Source organism: Mya arenaria, chromosome 6 (assembly GCF_026914265.1).
Source record: "Mya arenaria isolate MELC-2E11 chromosome 6, ASM2691426v1".
NCBI lineage: Eukaryota > Metazoa > Mollusca > Bivalvia > Myida > Myidae > Mya > Mya arenaria.
Window position 1 is genome coordinate 81,610,335 of NC_069127.1, and position 20,836 is coordinate 81,631,170.

Sequence of the window (20,836 nt, forward strand, 5' to 3'; positions counted from 1 at the left end):
TTCATTTTTGAGTTTCAAGTTGTCAGAGCAACAGTTTATTGAATCACTATAATAATGTCGCGAGCAATCGTTTAAGTTAACGTATGCGCGCAAAGCGATGTTTCTCTCACTAGGAACAAAGTGATTTGATATTTACTCGGTGTCTGGAATATTGTTTGAATTGTTCTATAGAAGTTGACCATTTTCATTATAACGGTTCGGCCATAGTTGAATACTAATGGAGACAGGGCAAGGAGCTAGAAGTGAGTGTGAGTGAGAATGGGCAGCTATGGAGATTACAAAGTCGTGGAGCCACTGTCACCAGGACCGGATAACATCTCCTCCGCGGATGTAAATGACACGTTGGTTGGGTCGGACGATACCACAACCCTTCTACTTAGGGCTCTCGGAGAGCGCAGAAAGGGAATGGCCACCGTGCTGCTTCTTACAAGTATCTACACAGCCATATTTATTACGGGCGTTATAGGCAACCTCAGCACGTGTATTGTAATCTGGCGGAACTCATACATGCACACGGTGACTAACTACTATCTTTTCAATCTCGCCGTGTCAGATGTCTTGACCCTTTTTCTTGGTACGTTCAACTTTCTTCTCGAATCTAACCCCATCCTGGATGTGTACATATCCCCTGTCCATTCCCTTTTCATGATGCATTGGTTTGCTTTTACTTTCTTGGACCAGGTTTATTAACATGAAAAGCGATACAGGCATCTTTTTTATTCTCTGTTTCTGGTTGACAATCAATTAGCTACAATCGGATTGAATTCAGCGATATTTAGTAAGTTTCGATTATGTGTGTTGTGTCTATTACGTTACAATGTTATTTGAATTAATCAATAACCAACAGATGTATATCCGGGGCTACTAGTTGCATTCGATTTATTTTAGAACAAAAGTCATACCTCAAAATGTGTATATAGATATTGTAACAAATTTGAATTTCAGTTTAATTCTGTCAAGTCACAAGGTTTCTTAATGTAAAACTCGTTAAATATTAAACGTGTACAAGTTTTGGTATAAACCAGGATACCAGTAACAACAACCCATGATCCTCACGCATCTCCAGCTAGTCCCACAGTTACTGGAACAAATACGTAAAATGCTCAAATTTGCAGTTAAATGCAGTCATTAACCTTTACTATGAATAGTGTTTATATGTAATGTTTGATTCCATCAATTCAGTAATACATGTTGTTGTTTTGAAGTGAAATGATAATGTCTTAAAGCAAAAGTATGTGTAATATTTTCAGTTGTTAATTATTTTATTTAGTATCACTTTGCCTCTTTCCATACATACATGGAAATTATTTATATTTTTCTCGCTTGGAAAATGTAATATATGCATGAAATCCTTGTGACATTTCGATTATTATATTGAAATTTGAATCTTACATATTAACTTTCATTTTCCACGCCAGGATTTTACAGAAATGCATTTGTATTTGTATGTGTTGTTGTTTTTCTCGATACCCTCCTGCGATTGTGAATGACCGAAGCCCATGTTTGTTGTTGCGATTTTTAATTGTTTATTCCAGAAGCGTTGTTGTTGTTGTTGTTGTTATTAGATGTTGTATTTTGGTCATTCAATTATTATAGTTTTTATAAAGCAAATATAAATCCTATGTAATGAAAGCAATTTTACAATACGAGGGATTTTATTCAACAACATGGTCATTACCATGTCTTGTACCAACTTTAATAAGAAATTAAAGAACTATGGGAGATAAACCTTTAATATTTAGACGAAGAATTGCAAATTTGGCTCTCTGCACATTTTAGAATTGTCATTCATCCATCACTTATTGATAATTCCGAGACACTACTTTACGGCCTGTCTATTACGCGCACTTCTTCATTCGAACATGCTGGATGCTGTGTTATTATCTGATAAGTTAACAACGTGTTCTGGTCGGTTAACATTACTTTAATCGTAAATTGACATGTGCGTATATTGATATTTTAATGTTATTGATCAGCAACTATAACAATAAATACATCTACCACCTAGCGTGTATTATACAAAAATACTACAACAATAAAGAAAGAAATGAAATAAAAGGGTACACATTTAATATTAATGGAAGAGATATTTTCACTGCCAAATAGAGTATTCGGCTTTGATTTCGACTGCCAATATTTAATGCAACTGGTACTCACATTAATTTTTATGAATTCTGTATTTACGTATGACGTTTTGCTCTCTCGATTTTATTGTTTGCGTAATGAGGGTTCGATTTAAAAAAATGCCTACTTTTTCCTCGTATAGAGGCATTCGGAATAAACACCAACTTTTCTGATTGAGACTGTTCATTGGCACCAAAGTTGTCAAATGTCAAATTGATTGTGATTATTCCTACCAGTGAAATGCGCTCTTTAGAAAAATAAATTAAATGGGAAACCAATGCAGTTCCGAGGCCGAGGGGCTTCACGATGATGGAACTAAATACGGTCACATAGCCATGATAATCTGATTCTACTTTACGGTTGAAGTCTCCTACATCCGATTATACCAAACGTTCATAAGCTGCCAACAACAAATAGTTTCCTCATTTAAATGAATCGATGAATTATTTGTAATATTTTGATTTACCAATCAATAAACATTGTGCTGTTAGCCGTTTGGATTAAGGACGTTTTGTCTTAAATATTCCTCCTTTTGTTTTATTGTTGAAGAGTATTCATGGTGTTCCAAAATTTTCCCTTCGAAGACTTTTCAAAGATTCCAAAGGCACACGTTGTATGTATTATGCAAATATTGATGTATTAAGATAGTTTCTTTAACTAATTAGTGAATTGCTAATTGTTATTCTTTACAATATTGTTGATTAACATAAATTTTGGTTCTAAAGATTGTTTCCTTTGTTCTTAATGCTACGTAATTTCTCCCACGTGATTAGATCTGATAGAAAACTTCATTTTACATGCTATATTTTATATTTTAGTCTTTCTGTACTTTACAATCAGCTTTATTGTTAATTTCAGCTTTTTACCACACTCACACTACATGATACAAAGAAATAAAAGTGTTCATGGTTATACTGCTGTCTGTTCATTTATTGAAAGAATACTAAACAAACATTATTGTCAACTTGACCAAATCGAATAAAATAACCAGTTTCACTTAATCTGCTGCTGACAAAGAAATTATTTAAAAACTAAATTTAATTAAGCGTGCAAACAATTTGTGAAGACTTAAAAATAGTTGAATTAGTAAATCGTAATGGTGCTAATAGACCTCGAAATCTCCTAAACTGTCAGATTTAATAACACTCAAGGCCATGGATAGTATTGATATTGAAATACAGTGAAACATTCTGTTGTCTTAGAGGGAAATTCAATATGCAGTGCATCGAAGGAACGTGTTTTTGACCAACACTTCTATTTGTGTATCTTTGCTACTGGGCTTGTTTCTGTAGCTTTTCGCATAAATAATGTAAGTATATCGTATCGTATTTGTAAGCAATTCATGTTTTTGTAATGCATATCAGTTAAATAAGTTAAAAGTTCTGACAATTGGTGGTTTCACTGGAAACCTTATCTGTTAGCAAAATACTACTTTAATACCTTTGTAACGTTAATTTTGTGGTAGGGTAAAACATCTGTTATATGCTTTCGGTGGTTTATAAATTTTAACTAGTGAAATTTTCAGGACAATGGACTTCCCTTAAAACCATAAGGTTCTACAATGGAACACATACATTTATATCGCCATCGACTTGTTGTTTGCTTACAATTTGGCACCAGTGTTTCCATTGACAAAATGAATGTAAAAGCATGGTAAATGTGACACACTGCTTTGACGATTAATATCTATTAAATATCAAACAATAATAATTTTAAGTGAATATATTGTGTATGATAAAAGATTCTGACATAAAATGTTCATCATAATGTTTTGAAAATATATAAAAACATTTGAAATACAAATTATATTTGCTATAAAATACGAATGCATCCGTGTTTTTACATTATATGTATGCTATGTTAAAAAATCTCAAAGATTCATTTTAAATGTGTTACTGACAGCATTATCGGTATGCACATGTTGACATTTATATAAAGTAACACTACCATCGCTTCAGATACTATACATACGGATCGCCCTGCGTAATGTCCAGGTTTAAAACTAATAGCTTGTTTACTTAAGTTATCAAAATCCGTTTTCATCGTTTAGCGAAAAAAAAATATTAATATTTAAGAAGACTCAATACGATAAACAATAGGTAATATGAAAATAACCAAAAACATTTGCATGAAATGACGGTTTTGGGGTGATTTTATTAAGCTCTGCTATCACATTTTGATTGACAAAACTTGTTGGACCTTTTTGAGTATTGCAATGCAAGTTCGTGATTTTAACCTTAACGAAAGTACAGCCTAGTTAATAATTTATGGTATTTCTCTGAAGGATGTATAGAACACTTTTCGCAAGGAATTTCATACAGGTATCGTGTGTGTATAGCGCAAAACATCAAACTTAACGACGCGATGATTTTTCAGCATGAATATTTGTTAGAAATGTGATGATATACACTTGCTTGCGGTGCTTTTGTAGATAAATCATGTCCGGGTAATACTCTACATAGTCTTATTATGTAATAATTTTAAAGAGCAAAGCGTTTTATGTTTCCTTTGAAACGGCATTCTTATAAGTGTTAATTCTCTGTTTCCCTCTTTGTGTAGCTGTTGTAAATCTAGGTCAGTGCTAAAAGAGGAAGCTTAACATCGTATTAATGTATTATATGGTCCTTGTTGTGTCTAATTGCGCCATGCTTCAAAGCATGTCATTCGTTTTCGGAACTAAATAATGTTGTTTTTTTTCTTTTGTACGAGTGTGCGTGTTTCTTTCCGAAAAGTGTTACACCATTATTATGTGTGCACTTCGGCTAACAGTATTATCCCATAAATGTGTATCCCTTTCGACGATAGTATTACCACATAATTATGTCTCCCCTTCGACTGAAAGAATTACCACAAAATTATGTCGCCCCTTCGACTGAAAGTATTACCACATAATTATCTCCACTTCGACTGAAAGTATTACCACATTATTATGTCTCCTCTTCGACTGAAAGAATTACCACATAATTATGTCGCCCTTCGACTGAAAGTATTACCACATAATTATCTCCACTTCGACTGAAAGTATTACCACATTATTATGTCTCCTCTTCGACTGAAAGAATTACCACATAATTATGTCGCCCCTTCGACTGAAAGTATTACCACATAATTATCTCCACTTCGACTGAAAGTATTACCACATTATTATGTCTCCTCTTCGACTGAAAGTATTACCTCATAATAATGCCTCCACTCAGACTAAAAGTTTTTTCCCATAATTATGTCCCCCCTTTAACTGTAATTATTGCCCCGAAATAATATAATATCACCTTCGACTTTAAGTTTTACCCCATAATTATAATTCCTCTCTGACTGAAAGTATTCCCACTAAATAATTTAAAATCACCTTCGACTTAAAGTTTAACCCATGATATTGTATCCCCTTCGACTGAAAGAATTACCCCATAATCATGTCTCCCCTTTTCTATTGAATGATTCAAAACATATTTATGTCACCTTTTCGTCTGAAAGTATCACTTCATAATTAAGTATTATTTTCGACTAAATGTATTAGACCATAATAATATGTGTCCTTCAACTGAAAAAAATACCCCATACTTATATATCTACTTCGACTGAACGTATAACCCCATTTTACATTTCTCTCCTTCGTCTGAATATATTAACCCATAATTATGTTTCCCATTCGAATGAATATATTGCCCCATACTTCTATATCCCATTCGAATGAATATATTACCCTTTAATTATGTCTGCTCTTCGACTAAATATATTACCCATAAGTAAATCTCCCCTTCGACTGAAAGTATTACCCCATAATTATAAGTCCCGTTCGACAGAAAGTTCAACCCTATCTTAATGTCACTCATTCGACTAAAAGAATTACCCAATAATTATGTCTCCCCTTCGACCGAAGTCGACTTATAGTACCTCATAATAAGTTATCATCTTGAACTAAACGTGTTACTCCATAATTATGTACCTCCTTCATCTGATAAAATACTCAATAATTATGTATCCCCGTCGACTGAATGTATTATGCAATACTTATGTATCCCATTCGATTGAAAGTATTTACCCATAGTTAGGTCTCTCATTCGACTGAAAGTATTACCCTATACGTATTTGTCCCGTTCGACTGAGTTTATCACCCTATATTTATGGCTCCCATTCGAGAGAAATTATTTTCCAATTATTATGTTTCCCATTTAACTGAATGTACTACCCAATAAGTATGCCCCCCTCGACTGAGAGTTTTACCCCATAAGTATTTATCACCTTTGATTGACAGTATTAACATTTAATTATGTATCCCGTTTGACTGAATGCAACACCCTATAACTAACTCTGCCCTTCGACTGAAAGTATTACCCTATAATTATGTCCCCCTTCTACTGAAAGTATATTCCCATAATTTTGTATCTCCTTCGATTGAATGTATTATCCTATTATTATGTCTCCCCTTCAACTGAAAGTAATACCCTTCAATTATGTTGCACCTTCGCCTGAAAGGGAGGCGTACAGTTTTTGTCATTTTTAATCATAATTTTTTTACTATTTTTATTCTGCCTTTTTCCAACATGATTTTTTCCAGAGTTAAATAAACAACTAAAAATTGAAACTTCGAACATAGATAGATACCAATGTGATGTTGTGCACCGTTAAACAATTATAACTATTGGGCACTTAATAGCAAAATATCACACCGGTTCATTTTGTATATAATGCAAGTAATGTCGAGGAACTAACTCAAAATTTTTAAAAAAGTCAGGTTTTTTTTGCCATTCATCAAATGTTCGGTGTAATATAAGTACCATAGCACATTTTTTCACTATATTACTACACAGCATCATAAAAACGTCCAGTAAGCACCCAAAGGGGTGTACATCTTCGTGCGCTGACTGGTCGTGTAAAGGTACAGGATGTAATCTCATGATTAAAAATTGAGCATGCCACTTAGGTTAATAATTTGTTTTAGTCTGAGTAATGCAATTTAATAATAGTTTTATACCCTGAATTTACTTAACTTAGTTACTTTTTAGCATCTTCTTTTACTAAACCGATAATGCATCTCTTTGTCTGATAAAAATTCAAACCTCTGACGTTTTGTCAGCCTCTTAGCTTGTACCTCCCACGCCATATTCACATTTTTGATTACTTTCCTCACTTATTGACGCATTTTCTGCCAGATGAAGGGCCACTTTGCGGAATACTTAAGTGTCTGAGGTTCTACTGCCAATAATTTAATGACCAATTAGTTGAATGCCAGATAACATTGCCGTAGTAAATAAGGATGCAAATGACATTTTAATGAATATGCACAACACGACTACGAGAATACAACTCATTTGTAATGATTTTCGGACGCACTGTTTAAAAGTGTTTTAACAGTAGTCAATATTATAATTCGTCGCCGTCATCACGGACGCTGAACTCGTTGTGTTAAAAACACAGGAAATTGCTAACGCATAAATAATATGAGTTCATCGTAGAGCATCAGTCCCATGTAGTTCCTTCTGGGCGCTATGGACCTATGCTAGATTTTCAAAACGTTGACGAATCATTAAACTATGAGCTAGTTAAAATGCAAAATTATCGAAACTGGGCATTCTATGAACCAGACAAACAACGGTTCAAGACAATAAACTCTGAGTGAGACAGACAACGGCTGAAGACAACAGGCTCTAAATGAGACACAACACTTTAAGACAACTAACACTTGATATGACAACACACACTGAACAAGAGACATACAGCTTGCAAGGAAATAAACACTGAACAAAACACACATTGCTTCAAGACAACATATACTCAAAGAGACACACAACGCTGCAAGACAACACACAATGAACATGGCCAAACTTAAACATTTGTACTAAACAAAACAAAATTGGAAATAATGAAAAATATTTGCACTACGGGAGGAAAACGTAGGATCCATTTGGTTATTTGAAGAAAACATTTTTACAGGTAACAAGGGTCCCTACAAGTAATCGTATAAAAAGTCGTTTGTGGAAATGAGTACTGTATAGGTATTATATTTAAAGATGTATAATTTGCGCAATAATAAAAGGTAATTTTCAAAAAAAAGAAATAAGACTGATTCCCTGCTTAGACGTCAACACAATTATGTTCCAACACTGTTTTTTGCTCTGACCCTAACCTTTTTCGCCTCTGAAATATTTCTTATCATATGCTTGATCTTTTTGTCTTTAAAAAGTAAAAAAATGAAGTGATAATGGCTGTTGACAATACCAATGATGCTGATGTATAGATTATCTTAAACATAAAATTTATTGAAACATTAATGTAAATAGAAACATCCAGAGAAACGCGTAAACATGTTTTAAACGTCAATTATTTGATGCTATAGTCACATTTATTTAATAAATAAACAAGAACATCCTAAACTGTTGTCTCATATATTGTAAGAAATGCCGCAGATCACAAGTGAATCCAGTAATCTCACAGTTCAGTAACGATTTGAAATTTAACAACGATGACATAAACAAAGTTCTGAACAATCGGCTAACCTACCTTTACATCTACATGAATTATTTTGGCAGACTATATTGCATAAAGTAAATGAAAATTCTAACAATACTAATGTGAAAAACTACAGACACAAGCTCAGTAGCAAAAAGTTTAATCACAAACCCGGTTTGATGGCACTGGGTAAAAGCCAAAGACATAGAACACAAAAACAAAAAATCACAATCAAGAAACATGGAACAACAGCACATTAATTATATTAATGTTGTTGCATATCTATGCAATCTGTTGTAGTTATTAAACGAGCTTTGAATACTGTATTACAGTGACGTTTTATGTGATAATCTCATTTGCTTTTTGTTAATGTTGATGCTTAATGGCATTTCCCGGATAATAAACCAACACATTAAAAAGTAAAATGCGTTCGGTAAACAAACAACGTTCTATTATAAATAAATAAATACTGATGGTAAAAGGTATTGTCCTTGACGTTTTCATCTTATTAAAAAAATATGATAATGAAATGCAACACAATTTCGGAAGCACTTATGCTTTTGTGTGTTCACTCGTTCTGTTTGAAACAACCGTAATTAAACAACCTGAATACAAACCTTTACTTAGGCTTGGTTGGTCAGTTAGCAGTGGGTCGCACACTCCACGCGTATCGGATCCGGTTGACTGTGTGGATGTATTTGAGTTTGGATTGTAGTCTGCAAGCCTGGTTTCAACGAAATTGTTTAGTATATATTCTATTCCCCGATCGTTTTAAAACAAATAAGTTAAAACTAAACAGATAATGGCGTAAAAGTTGGAAAACGTTTCGTCCACAATGTCGGTACGCCTTATAAATAGCACCTGCTTTGTCAAATTAGATTTTAAAATATGTTTTTAAAAAGTTTTGAATTTAATATTGAATTGTTTATAGTTTGTTTTTCTCTACTGTATTTTTGTACTGTATTTTTGTCATTTCAGGCAAAATCTCATTACTTATTAAACCACCAACACATTGGAGTTTTCCCAATGTTAATTATAAACACATATAAGTCTGTTTCCAATTTATTTTTAAAGAAGGATAAATTGCTATAAACGACTAGCAGTTTCTAAACATATGTGTCCACAAACTCTAAGACGAAATTGACAAAAACACAATTGTCTGAAAAACAGATCGCTTTGTTAAGTATGTGCTATATGTAAACGTACAAGTATATTAAGTACTAAATGGCTGAATTAATTAGGTCAGTACTTTCAGGGGAATGTTTATTGTTCACACGACATTAAGCTCTACGTCATGCACCTATATAGTATATCTTATATACTTCATCCGACCGTTAAACAGGGGTTTTATTTATGGAGGTCCAGGCCGAAGGTCTTGTCGTATTGGATATCTTTCGAAATCAACAACTATCTCAGTTCCATGAACAATAATTAACCAACTACCACTTCTTTTTTATTGCTGACAAATTTCAGTGTATTGCAGTATATTTACAAATGAATTAAGTGGCCAAAATTCTCAATCATTAGTGTTCTTGTGCATGAGTACTTCAATCCTTTTAACAAATTGAGCAGTGTTTTAAGCCAGTCACTTAATGACGTATTTCCACTGTCCATATAGAAGGTACTTTGTTGTGATAACTTAAACCATGCGTAAGCGAAGAAATATCACGTTATATCGTCAACGTGTATTTTTAATCGGTTTGCCTTTTCCAGCTATGCGCTTGTATATTTCAGCCCTGCCGCCAGAAGTCTATTCGATATGGGAGGCGTATCCGTGGCGTTTTGGTGAGCCGTTTTGCATCATTAAGACATTCGTCATGGAGGTGACTTCATATTCAACGGTGCTCACCATCACAGGTTTTACCATCGAACGCTACATGGCCATATGTCATCCCATCAGAGTGCAACCATGTTTTCACGTGTCACGTGCGACTCGTTGTATCATCGTTATATGGACTATATCGACGTTTAGTGCCTTGCCGTACCCGGTACATACACGGACGTTCTACTACCTGAGCGATTCGTTGACGAAACGGCCTATCGCGGACTCGCTTGTTTGTAACATTCCACATCGATGGACGGGCCGGATGATCACGGTGTTTCAACTGTCCACCTTTGTATATTTCCTCGTTCCAATGGTTGTCATCACGCTCATTTACGTGCTCATCGGCGTCAAGTTGCGGGCCTCGGAACTCACGGCGCCCGCCAGCCCACAGTACGGCAAGGCAACCGCTACCAGAGCCCGGCGGGCCATCCTTAAAATGCTCGGTAAGTAACAGGCAAAAGATAAGTACTTCTACTAGAAACATATTTTTGTATAAGATATGACTTTAATCGACGTTCAGTACCTTGCCTTACCCGTTAAATATTTTTCTAGTTTGATAAATATCTAAAATAAATGATATCATTACCGTAAGCAGTATTTCTGAGTTAAATATTCAAAATTTCTACGCGTTGCCTGTATTTGATGGTAGTTATAACGTTATTTCACTCAAAATACTAACACTTACGCTACAAAATACTTTATAGCCTCCTCACACATTAAAAAGTAAGTCCATCAAACGGTGAATTAGTCAATTCGGGCGAATTCTGACCGTCAATGTTTGAATATTTCTTACATAATTTGGAATAAAACGAAAGTTAAAAGTTAACGGACGCTTACAATAACTAGCGTTAACAAGGTTGGTCAATTTCTTACTTTATCCGACTTGACACGAAATCGTATTGCTGCTTGACTGCTGATTGATATTTAACTTGTTTTGTAAGTGCAAAGTATGCCAAGGGGAAGAGGAAAATTATCTAAATTTAGAGTGAGAAAGACTGCTTCTGAAGAGCCAGAGAAACAATGGACAGTAAGATGATGACGAGAAATCCTTATAATTATAAGATAAGGTACAAAAGCTGGCAGGCTTTCTTATGGTCAAGTGTTTGCCATCATTGGCAGCAACACAATTAGGAAAGTTCCACTTCTTGAGCAATATTTATGCAAAAGGCTACAGAAACATGCTCAGTAGCAAAATGTTTAAACATAAACCCGGTTTAGTGGCAATGGGCAAACGCCGAAGACACATGTATATAAATAATTGGTATGTTTATCAAGAATTTTTAGGTACCGCCTTGGAACGGGCACTAAAATGTAAATTACTGGGGGATTAAACCAGTTTATGTGCACAAACCTCACTCTTATCCCAACAATCCTTTATAAAGATAAAACGCAAAAGGTAAATCTTATCAAAGTATGCATTAACTTGAGGAAACTTATCAATAAAACAAATAATAATAAACGTATAGGTAAACCCCTAATACTTCTATGATTAGTGATCCCAACTCTATCTGCAGACGGAGGGATACAATTCAGAGCACCTAATGCAAAAACTTTTCAAAGATTCGATACAGTCATTGTTAGAAACTAGAAACATCTCACACAGTCTGCCTTATAAAATAAAAGCTTTAAAACTGTGTGATCATAGAGTTTCATAATAAAAAGCATCATTGTACTAAAACTGGGAACAAATAAGGAAAACATTATTAAAAATAAAAGCGACATGTATTCGCTAATCTTTCCTTCCAAATAATTTAAAATGTAAAAATATTTGAAAAAAAAATGAAGTCACATACCAAAACACTCCGAGTCAGCCAAAAACGTGCTGTCCAAATACGATTTTAAAGATAACATGAATTAGCAAAATCTTCATAAAAAATCAAAGGACTGAACGCTTAGTTATGAAAGGATTAAAACCCTATATTTTGTTCCAGGAATTCATCTTCAAAAACTAGAAGGCAAGTGCTCTTCAAAATATTGCCTTTATATCCACGGTTTAAATAAAAGCCAATGAATTCATTAAGTCTAACAGGCTTTCTGATTTTGTACTAAGCAAACTGTAAAGTGTATGTATAAGTACTTGAGTTTTCAAAACAATTAGCCGGTAAATACTTCTTTCGTAAATCAGAATAGGCAGGGCATTTAATTACAAAATGATACTCTGATTCTACGTCCCCAAAACATAGTTTACATAATCTTTCAGTCAATGGAGTATTTGAATATCTTCCGTATTCAATTTCTAATGTATGTGAAGATTAGCTAGTGAACTTCTAAACCTTCTAATTGTTAATTTGTCTAAATAGTACTCATGCTCAATATTGTTTTTTATGTGAACATACATTTTAAGTTTAGAACTATCTGAGGTGAGAGCTATCCATTCTTGCATGTATTGGTCCTTAAGTCTCTGTACCACTGCTGCAATAAAACTGTTCTCATTGTAAACCTTTTGATCAATCCATACATGTCCGTATCCTAAATTGTTTAAAATGTTCTTCACACGAGATGCCCAATTATTTTGGCCCGCGTCATAGAGCGTTATAAGCATCTGATAAACCAACTTCACATATCTGTCATTTGGCATACTGAGAATTTTAATCCAATATTTTAATACCCGTTTTACCGCATATATGTGTAGGGGGAATCGTCCACAGTCTCCAAGAACAGCCAGGTTGTTAGTTTTCTGTGGCACATACATGTATCGCTTACAGGCATAATTTTGGATAATTTCAATGGAAGCCTGTCTTTCCGTTCCCCATATTTCACTGCCGTACAAGAGAATAGGCGTAATTTTTGTGTCGAATATTTTGAAATACGCTGAATTTGATAGTTGGCCGAATTTGTGTAATTTCGATAGTAATGCTATCAGTACACGTTTTCCTTTAAGTGCTTGTTGACTAGCCATTTTATATAGGGAAAGCTGGCTTGAGAAGTAAACACCGACGTATTCAAATCCATTAACAGTCTCCAGTTGGTGTTCCCCATAATACCATTTTTCATGCTTAGACAAAATGCCGCCGTTTTCATATACCATCACTTTAGTTTTTTGTGTGTTGACTTTAAGATTAAAATCTTCAGTAATTTATTTTATTAAATTCAAAAGTCTCTGTAATCCGACAACTGTATCTGAGGTTAAGGCCAAATCATCCGCAAATAGTAATGAAACGATTTCTCTCCAATCCGGAAAAAGTTGTATTTTCCTTGCTTCATTCTTTTCCAACGTTTTGACGAATTCATTCACGAAGAATACAAAAAGCATCGGTGAACATTAACAGCCTTGTTTAAGCCCTAGTGGGCATTCAAATTCTGCCGAATAACTATTTTTACTATCTCTCACTTTTGCTTTTACACTGTAATACATTGAAGCTAGAGCCTTGTATAATTTTCCTTGTATTCCATTTTCGTGTAATATTTGAAATAACTTCGGTCTATGTATAAGGTCAAAGGCCTTCAAGAAGTCCACATATGCCACATATAATTTGCAACCTTTTTTATTCAGTTGTTTGTTAATTATACTATGCAACACAAACGCATTATATACAGTGCAGTACGATTCTCTAAACCCGGCTTGCGGTTTTTTAAATTTGTCAAAAATATTAGCATAGAATGTTAGTCGCCTGTTGATAATACTGGTGTATATTTTACCGAGGACATTCAGTAGCGAAATGCCCCTATAATTGTTTGTTGATGATCGGTCGCCCTGTTTATAAATCGGTATGATTATTGGCTCGCTCCACTCTCTCGGAAAGTAGCCTTCATTGAAGATCCTATTAAATAGTGGTTTCAATATAGGCAATAGTACATCTATCGAGAATACATAAAAGTCCGGAATGATATTATCGCTGCCTCCACTTTTTCCTGTTTTAAGGTTTTTAACGGCTCTGACAATTTCATCGTCCTCTATTTCAGCGTTGAATATAATGTCCGTAATCTCGTTATCATATTCGGTGTCAACTATTTCAGGTATGGTATTATCCACATCAGTATTTGTATTAAACAGATTTTCAAAATGGTCGACCCATTGATGTAATGTTATATTGTTTTCAATTTGCGCACTCGTACTCAGTTGTTTTAGCTTATTCCAAAATTCCTTTGCGTTATTACACTTGTTCAGTAGGTCGTTAAGTTGATATTCGTTGTATTTTAGTTTTTGTTCACGGCATTTATTTGTAAAAGACCTCTTTGCTTCGATATAATCATCAAGGTATTGATCTGTTCTAAACCGTCTGAAACATCTAAGCGCTTTATTTTTAAAATATTTCAAAGTTTTGCACTCGTTATTAAACCATTTAGGCCGACTATAGTCACGACAATATTTTTTCTTGCAAACGCTACCACAGTTTTTCAAGGCTTCGTTTAAAAGCATTAAAATATTCGAAATATCTTTATCTGCGTTTTGTATCATATCTCTGTAATTGTTAATGGTCATGTCAGTAAACTGTTCATTAAGACTCACTTTAAAATGCGGTATTGATGATGCGTCGAAAACATACTTTTTCCTGTTGCAATGATCGTGCCCGATTCTTTTCGAATGAGGTTTCACTCGTTAAAGAGAATGTGACCGGCATGTGTGTAGATTCGCTTCTGCTATCTATTTTAAAGTTTACCACATGTTGCAATAAATCATCAGAACAAATCATATAGTCAACAACATTGTGTCTGAGGTGGCTTATATATGTTAATTCGCCAACTCCCTTATCATCGTTTAGCCGCCCATTAGCAATTCGTGATCGGTGACTTCGCCCAAAAGTCTAGAAGTTTTATTCCGAACGCATTGACAATATTATCTAGGCTCGTTCTCGTTTCAATATGCGAGTCGTCTAAAATATCTTCAAAATAACGTTTTTCTTCGATATTTCTATTAAAAGTGATGGTCTCTGTCCTATTTCCAATGCGTGCGTTTATATATCCAGCTATAATAAAATTTGCATCGATACTAAGGTCCTTTTCTGCTAAAAACTGTTCTAACATGTCTATACTTCACTGTTTTGTTTGTGTAATATGTTGATTGATGTGGTGGGATATATATAAATCATATTTTAAGATCATCATCACAGCGTAGTACACGTTTATCAATTTTGATAAAAACTGCAACGTCACAACATTCATGAATCCTCTGAACATACTTTGATAGTTCATGTTTTACATAAACAACAAGGCCAGCACTAGCCCTTCCCTGTGTACAACGCCTTATTGCCTGGCAAAAATATATTTTATAAGCATCTGAGCTCATCCTCGTTTTCTATCCACGTTTCTAGGAATGCAAAAATTGAGAAGCTTTCTAAATAACTCACTAAATCGTTGTCAAAGATTTGATTAGAAAGACCATCTATATTCCATGCTAGGAACTGTAAGTCAAAGTGTGTTGGGCCTCGGCCGTGTCCCTATTGTTCTGTATTTAATGGTGGGGCAGTAGCATTCATCACGTCACTTATATCATGCACTACATCACCATTGGTCATTTCAATGTCGTTTTCATGTATACTATCATTTAGGACTACAACTTCGCTCGTATCGTTAGTTTTACGCGCCGCTTTTCTAAAGATTCTCTGTTGGTTTACCATATCGTCTGATTGGGTACTTTCAACTAGTTTCCTTTATAGAAATATCCTTTTCGGCCTTGTGCCTTTACGTTTTTCAATGCTTTACGCTGATTTAGAGTTAAGTCATTTGCTACCCGTATATTCAAATCCCTAAGCTTCTGTCGACCTTCGAATATAGAAAACTTGTCATCTCTGTGTCTGAAAGTAATTATGGTGAGCGGTTGTCTGCCTTCCAGTGACTGGCCAATAGGTTTTACATAATTTATATCGTCGTCGTAGCATTTTATGTCAGGCGCTGCGACTTTTAAGACATGGTCTTTGACAAATTCCCTCGGGTTTATATTAAATGTTTCATCAACGGGCAGGTTAAATATGCATAGGTTGTCTCTTATTGATTATATATTAATTGCATTTTACTACACACACGCTGTACTGTTGTAGTGTTTAACTAAGGCACCAGGGCCGCTTCAGTTTGTACAGAACAAGAGTATAAGTAGCACATTGAGACACATACATCGTGCATATATTGTATACAATGTTTTCTGATGATCGAGACACAATGACGATACTAGTCAATATACTTTTCGATCGTGTTACATTTATATCTGTTTATTTCAGTGGCGGTGGTGGTGGCGTTCTTCCTGTGTTGGGCTCCATTCCACGCTCAGCGGCTCATGACCCTGTACGTTGAACATTGGACTTCACAGCTCATCGAAGTGCAGGGATACCTTTTCTATGTGTCCGGTAAAATCACAAAACGTTAAAAAACAACCAATTGTTGATTCACGTGAAGATAGCAGCATAGTGGCCTGCTGGCGGCCTAGTGGAGTTAAACTAGCGGCCTGAAGGCCTTGTGGCGTGAAGTTATCGGTCTTGCAGCGTTGCAGACTAGCGGTTTGAAATTCGCGGCCAATACAAACATTTTCAAAGCATTTTTGATGTGTTTTCTTCGAAAACAAATAACGGTTAATGTCCTGTAGCGATTATCAGCATTTTCCCCGACACTTCGATATAGCAGTCAATTTTTAAGAAGTCACTATCTGTTTTACAAACTATGCTATTGTTATTTAATCGAAAAAAAAGCATTTTATATGCGTTCTCCGAAAAATAAACATAAGTTAACGTTTTGTATACATGCATTAACATCCAGTAGCGAGTATCAGCGTTTCCATAAAGTCATTCCACATTTTGCAAATATGTATTTGGGTTGCAATCGAAAATGAGTGAAAACGATTATTATACTTCCCCTTATGGACAATTGGAATAAAAAAATCATTTCAAACGATTTTGAAAACAAAAAAATGTCGATCTAGCACCCCAGCTACATACCGGCAAAATAATTTGAAATAGAAAATAGTTCGAGACACCTAGGACGCTAGGCCGAAAGGGCGACAGTTCAAGCCGCTAGGTCGTAACTTCACGTGCATTAATTTGTGCCCGTTTAGAATTGCCAAAATTAACTATTCGTATAGTTCTTCATAAAACCAAGGATATCATAATGTATAAATAGAATACTAAGAAATAGCATAGACATGAGATGATTATATCATATATTTAATTAGGTTCTAATGCTTTTGCTAAAACATTTGATAAATGCAATTGTAATTTGAGGGATATACTAAATAGAGTCTATGTGCATGCAGAAGTTTGGATTAAATAGTACAAAATGTTTAAGCTGCAGTTGGCTTTAATTATGTGCGAAACACATATCATTTGAATGGTAAAATATCGCCTCATACACACATTTTATGTTGTTTTAATTACCACTTTAACAGAGACTTAGTCTGTAAGTCCTGAATTTATATACTCCTAGCCATGTTGGCCCCTAACAGGATTTATTTTCTAGGAGTTTTCCACTACTGGGCTTTTCCCTGTCTTTTTCATTGTATTCTTATATTTTAAGAGAAGTAGCACTTATGTACAAAGTTTTTGTTCATTTAAAGACCAAATAACGCAACAGACCAACGTAACTATCTTAACAAAAAACTGTGCAATGCTTGGAATTCCAAGTATTCCTAAATTCCGATGAAACCCATCGTGAGAAGTTTGTTTTTTAGTTTAAATATGTATTTTTTTCCTATTTTATTGAGACGCTGAAACTATCGACATTACCATTACAAAAACTATTTAGGTAATAAGGACATTCGGTGGATTCCACTTCAGCTCGAATAATGAACAGTTCTTCATAGTATTTTGCCATCTACATAGATCAAATGTCAAGAGGTAAAACGTTAATATCAGAATAGGAAGTACATTAAAAGTGTCTACACATTTTCGTGAGGAAGCATATTTCATTAAATGATACAATGGAAGCTTCATTGAAGATACCAACAGTCAATTAATCAAACTAAGAGTTCGCTAAAATCCAATTATAAAAGTCAGAAAATCAAACTACCAAACATCGACAAAATACAACTCAGTACACAGAAAAGAGAATGAGATTTCAAAACGAATTGTATTTTAACTTAAATGCTAGAGCAAATTTGACATTTAAGAGTTTTGCATGTTTTATGATGTCTGGGTTTTATTATCACCACATTATCATAAATACATATATTTGAAAACATTCCAAGTTTGAATTTGTAAAAACAAGCCATTGTAGCATGTTATTAATCACCAATGCGAGGTGTCATACGATTTTTGTAGGGGAGTTCCCAGATTAAACACACTTATTCTAACGTAAACTGTAGGTATTAAACTATCAATTAAGTTAATGCAAGACTAGGTGGGTCATTGTGTATAATTCCCACTTAGCTTTAGATATGTTTATGAACATTGTCAAAATTTGTGTTTTATTTGAATTCTAGACCGAATTCTAATCTAGGTCATATCGGATCAATAAGTAGGTATTTATCAGTGGTTCGAACGTCGTTGTTTTGGCATAACTAGTTTTTTTTGCCTACATTATTACCATAACATTTGGTCATGCTAAGGCGTTTTATGTTTTGTTTTTTTCACTTAATCAGGTTATATGAGTTTGTTTGACGACGTAATCACCATCAATATGTTCAGCTAATTTAATATTTTGTTTTCGTAATTAACATTGCCCATGGTACTTAGTCTATCAAACCACCATAAACCTTGATCATGATATAAAAAGTATTTCTACTTAATAACCATAACATGTTGATAAAAGATTTAGTTCATATTGTTATTGATGATTTGTTATCAAGAGGTTTACCTTGTCGAATATTTCGAAAATCTTGTCAACTTATCAAAAGTAAAAGTTTAAACCCATATTAATATATTAAACGTTGTTTTGATTTAACATTTCAGGAATCCTGTATTTCTTCAGCTCAACTGTTAATCCGATTTTGTACAATTTATTGTCGAGGAAATTTCGCCGGGCTTTCAAACGGACAATGTGCAGATGTTTCGTGCGTACAAATTCTGTGCCAACCTTTTACATGCTCAAGGCTAAGTTTATACACAATGATGGTGGGGCGGGCTTTTCTCGGGGACCGTCAATAAGCCGCCCGACTCAGGAGAAGCAAGGGGTTAGACTGGTCACATATTACAAGAATGAAAAACATGCACCACGCTGCCACAAAACGCTAGAGAGTCCGTCGACAAGTGACACGCTGTTGAATAAAACCAGTCGTAGTCCAACGTGCAGCTCGCACGCTCATTCTGACGGAGGGCTACACGCACTCTGTCGTCATAAACGCTGCACGAGCAGACGGCAAAGTTCCTTAACGTCGCGACAGAATGGATTAGTGGCTTCGTTTCAAGATATTGAAACACTGCGACTTAAAGATTTCACGGGCAGACCAAACAGACAAAATGCTTACATATCAGCCGACTAGATGAGTCTACCACAGACGCCCCGATACTACGAATAACTCTGAGGGTGTAAAGGACGACAAACATGACTGTTTTGGAGGACTCGGAACTAAACATACACTGTTGCATATAGCAAACACACTCAAATGTATCACAGCGTAATTTAAACATGGGCTGGACTAGGTAATATCGTCTTTTCCGATTGAGGAGTTAAACGGAATCTGTTTCAATTTCTTTTGTATTGGATATATCTCGTTAACACGTATACTGCTACACCGTATTGCGAAGCTGACAAAAAAAGTCTGCTGATTCTGCATAAACACTGCATTTCGTGTGCAGACATATTTATTGATTAAATATACTCGTATGATTATATGTATTTGTGTGATATATGTAATGGTTAATTGAGAGTAAAGCCAATATATTTCCAGAGTACACGGCGTCAATAAAGGTTTCACTCAGCCTGGAATTGAATATATTTTTGTTAAGTTCAAATAACGGACGAGTATTTAGTTGTTTTTTTCTTAGTTATTTACTTATCTATCAATTTTCACTAGACTTTTGAAAAATGGACCGACAATAAGAGAGGTGATGACATTTTGTTTCGGACCAAGAAATGTCGTCTTCTCCGATAGAAGGGTCTGCCGGTCGGATTTTAAGGTCTCATTTGAAAACATTTTTTCTGATGCAAGGTATTGGTTGTTATATGACATTGAGACTTTCTGACGCTGCACTAGCACTTCCTTCGTGTACAGACATATTTGTTGATAACATATTATATTATCAGTTATGAAATAATGTATGCTATTCTTAATTGAATTTAAAACAAATACATTTCCAGAAAACACGGGGTTGCTTTTGCCTTCACCATGGCTGGTATTCCCAAATAAAGGGTATAGTTGCACAATGTGTTAATGACAAAGATCTTTTTTAACCGTCGGTTTTTAAATGCTCTTTTAAATTATATTAGCATTTGCCCTATCACTTGAAATGGAGGATGTTGTCACGAATCACGACTAAAACCAGTGAACAGCTGCACAGAATATCGTGTCTGACCTCAGTGTGTTTGCTATTAGTTTTCAAAATATGATTAAAAGCAAAACCTTTGGTCCTGCTTTGG

The 20,836-nt window shown here is 34.7% G+C and overlaps 1 protein-coding gene across 1 annotated transcript; it reads left to right on the top strand.

The window, feature by feature from the left end:
* The first annotated feature begins 258 nt into the window (after positions 1 to 258).
* Positions 259 to 19,739, top strand: LOC128238089 (pyrokinin-1 receptor-like). Its single transcript, XM_052953663.1, has 4 exons — positions 259 to 574; positions 10,306 to 10,839; positions 16,552 to 16,677; positions 19,210 to 19,739. Exons 1-4 carry the CDS (start codon positions 259 to 261, stop codon positions 19,737 to 19,739), a joined length of 1,506 nt encoding a protein of 501 aa, XP_052809623.1.
* Positions 19,740 to 20,836: the final 1,097 nt, after the last annotated feature.

Excerpts from the sequence above, each read along its gene's own strand:
- LOC128238089 (XM_052953663.1), top strand. The coding sequence starts at position 259 with ATGGGCAGCTATGGAGATTACAAAGTCGTGGAGCCACTGTCACCAGGA. Across the intron at positions 575-10,305 it reads TGTCTTGACCCTTTTTCTTG|CCCTGCCGCCAGAAGTCTAT; the intron begins GTACGTTCAACT and ends TGTATATTTCAG. Across the intron at positions 10,840-16,551 it reads GGCCATCCTTAAAATGCTCG|TGGCGGTGGTGGTGGCGTTC; the intron begins GTAAGTAACAGG and ends TGTTTATTTCAG.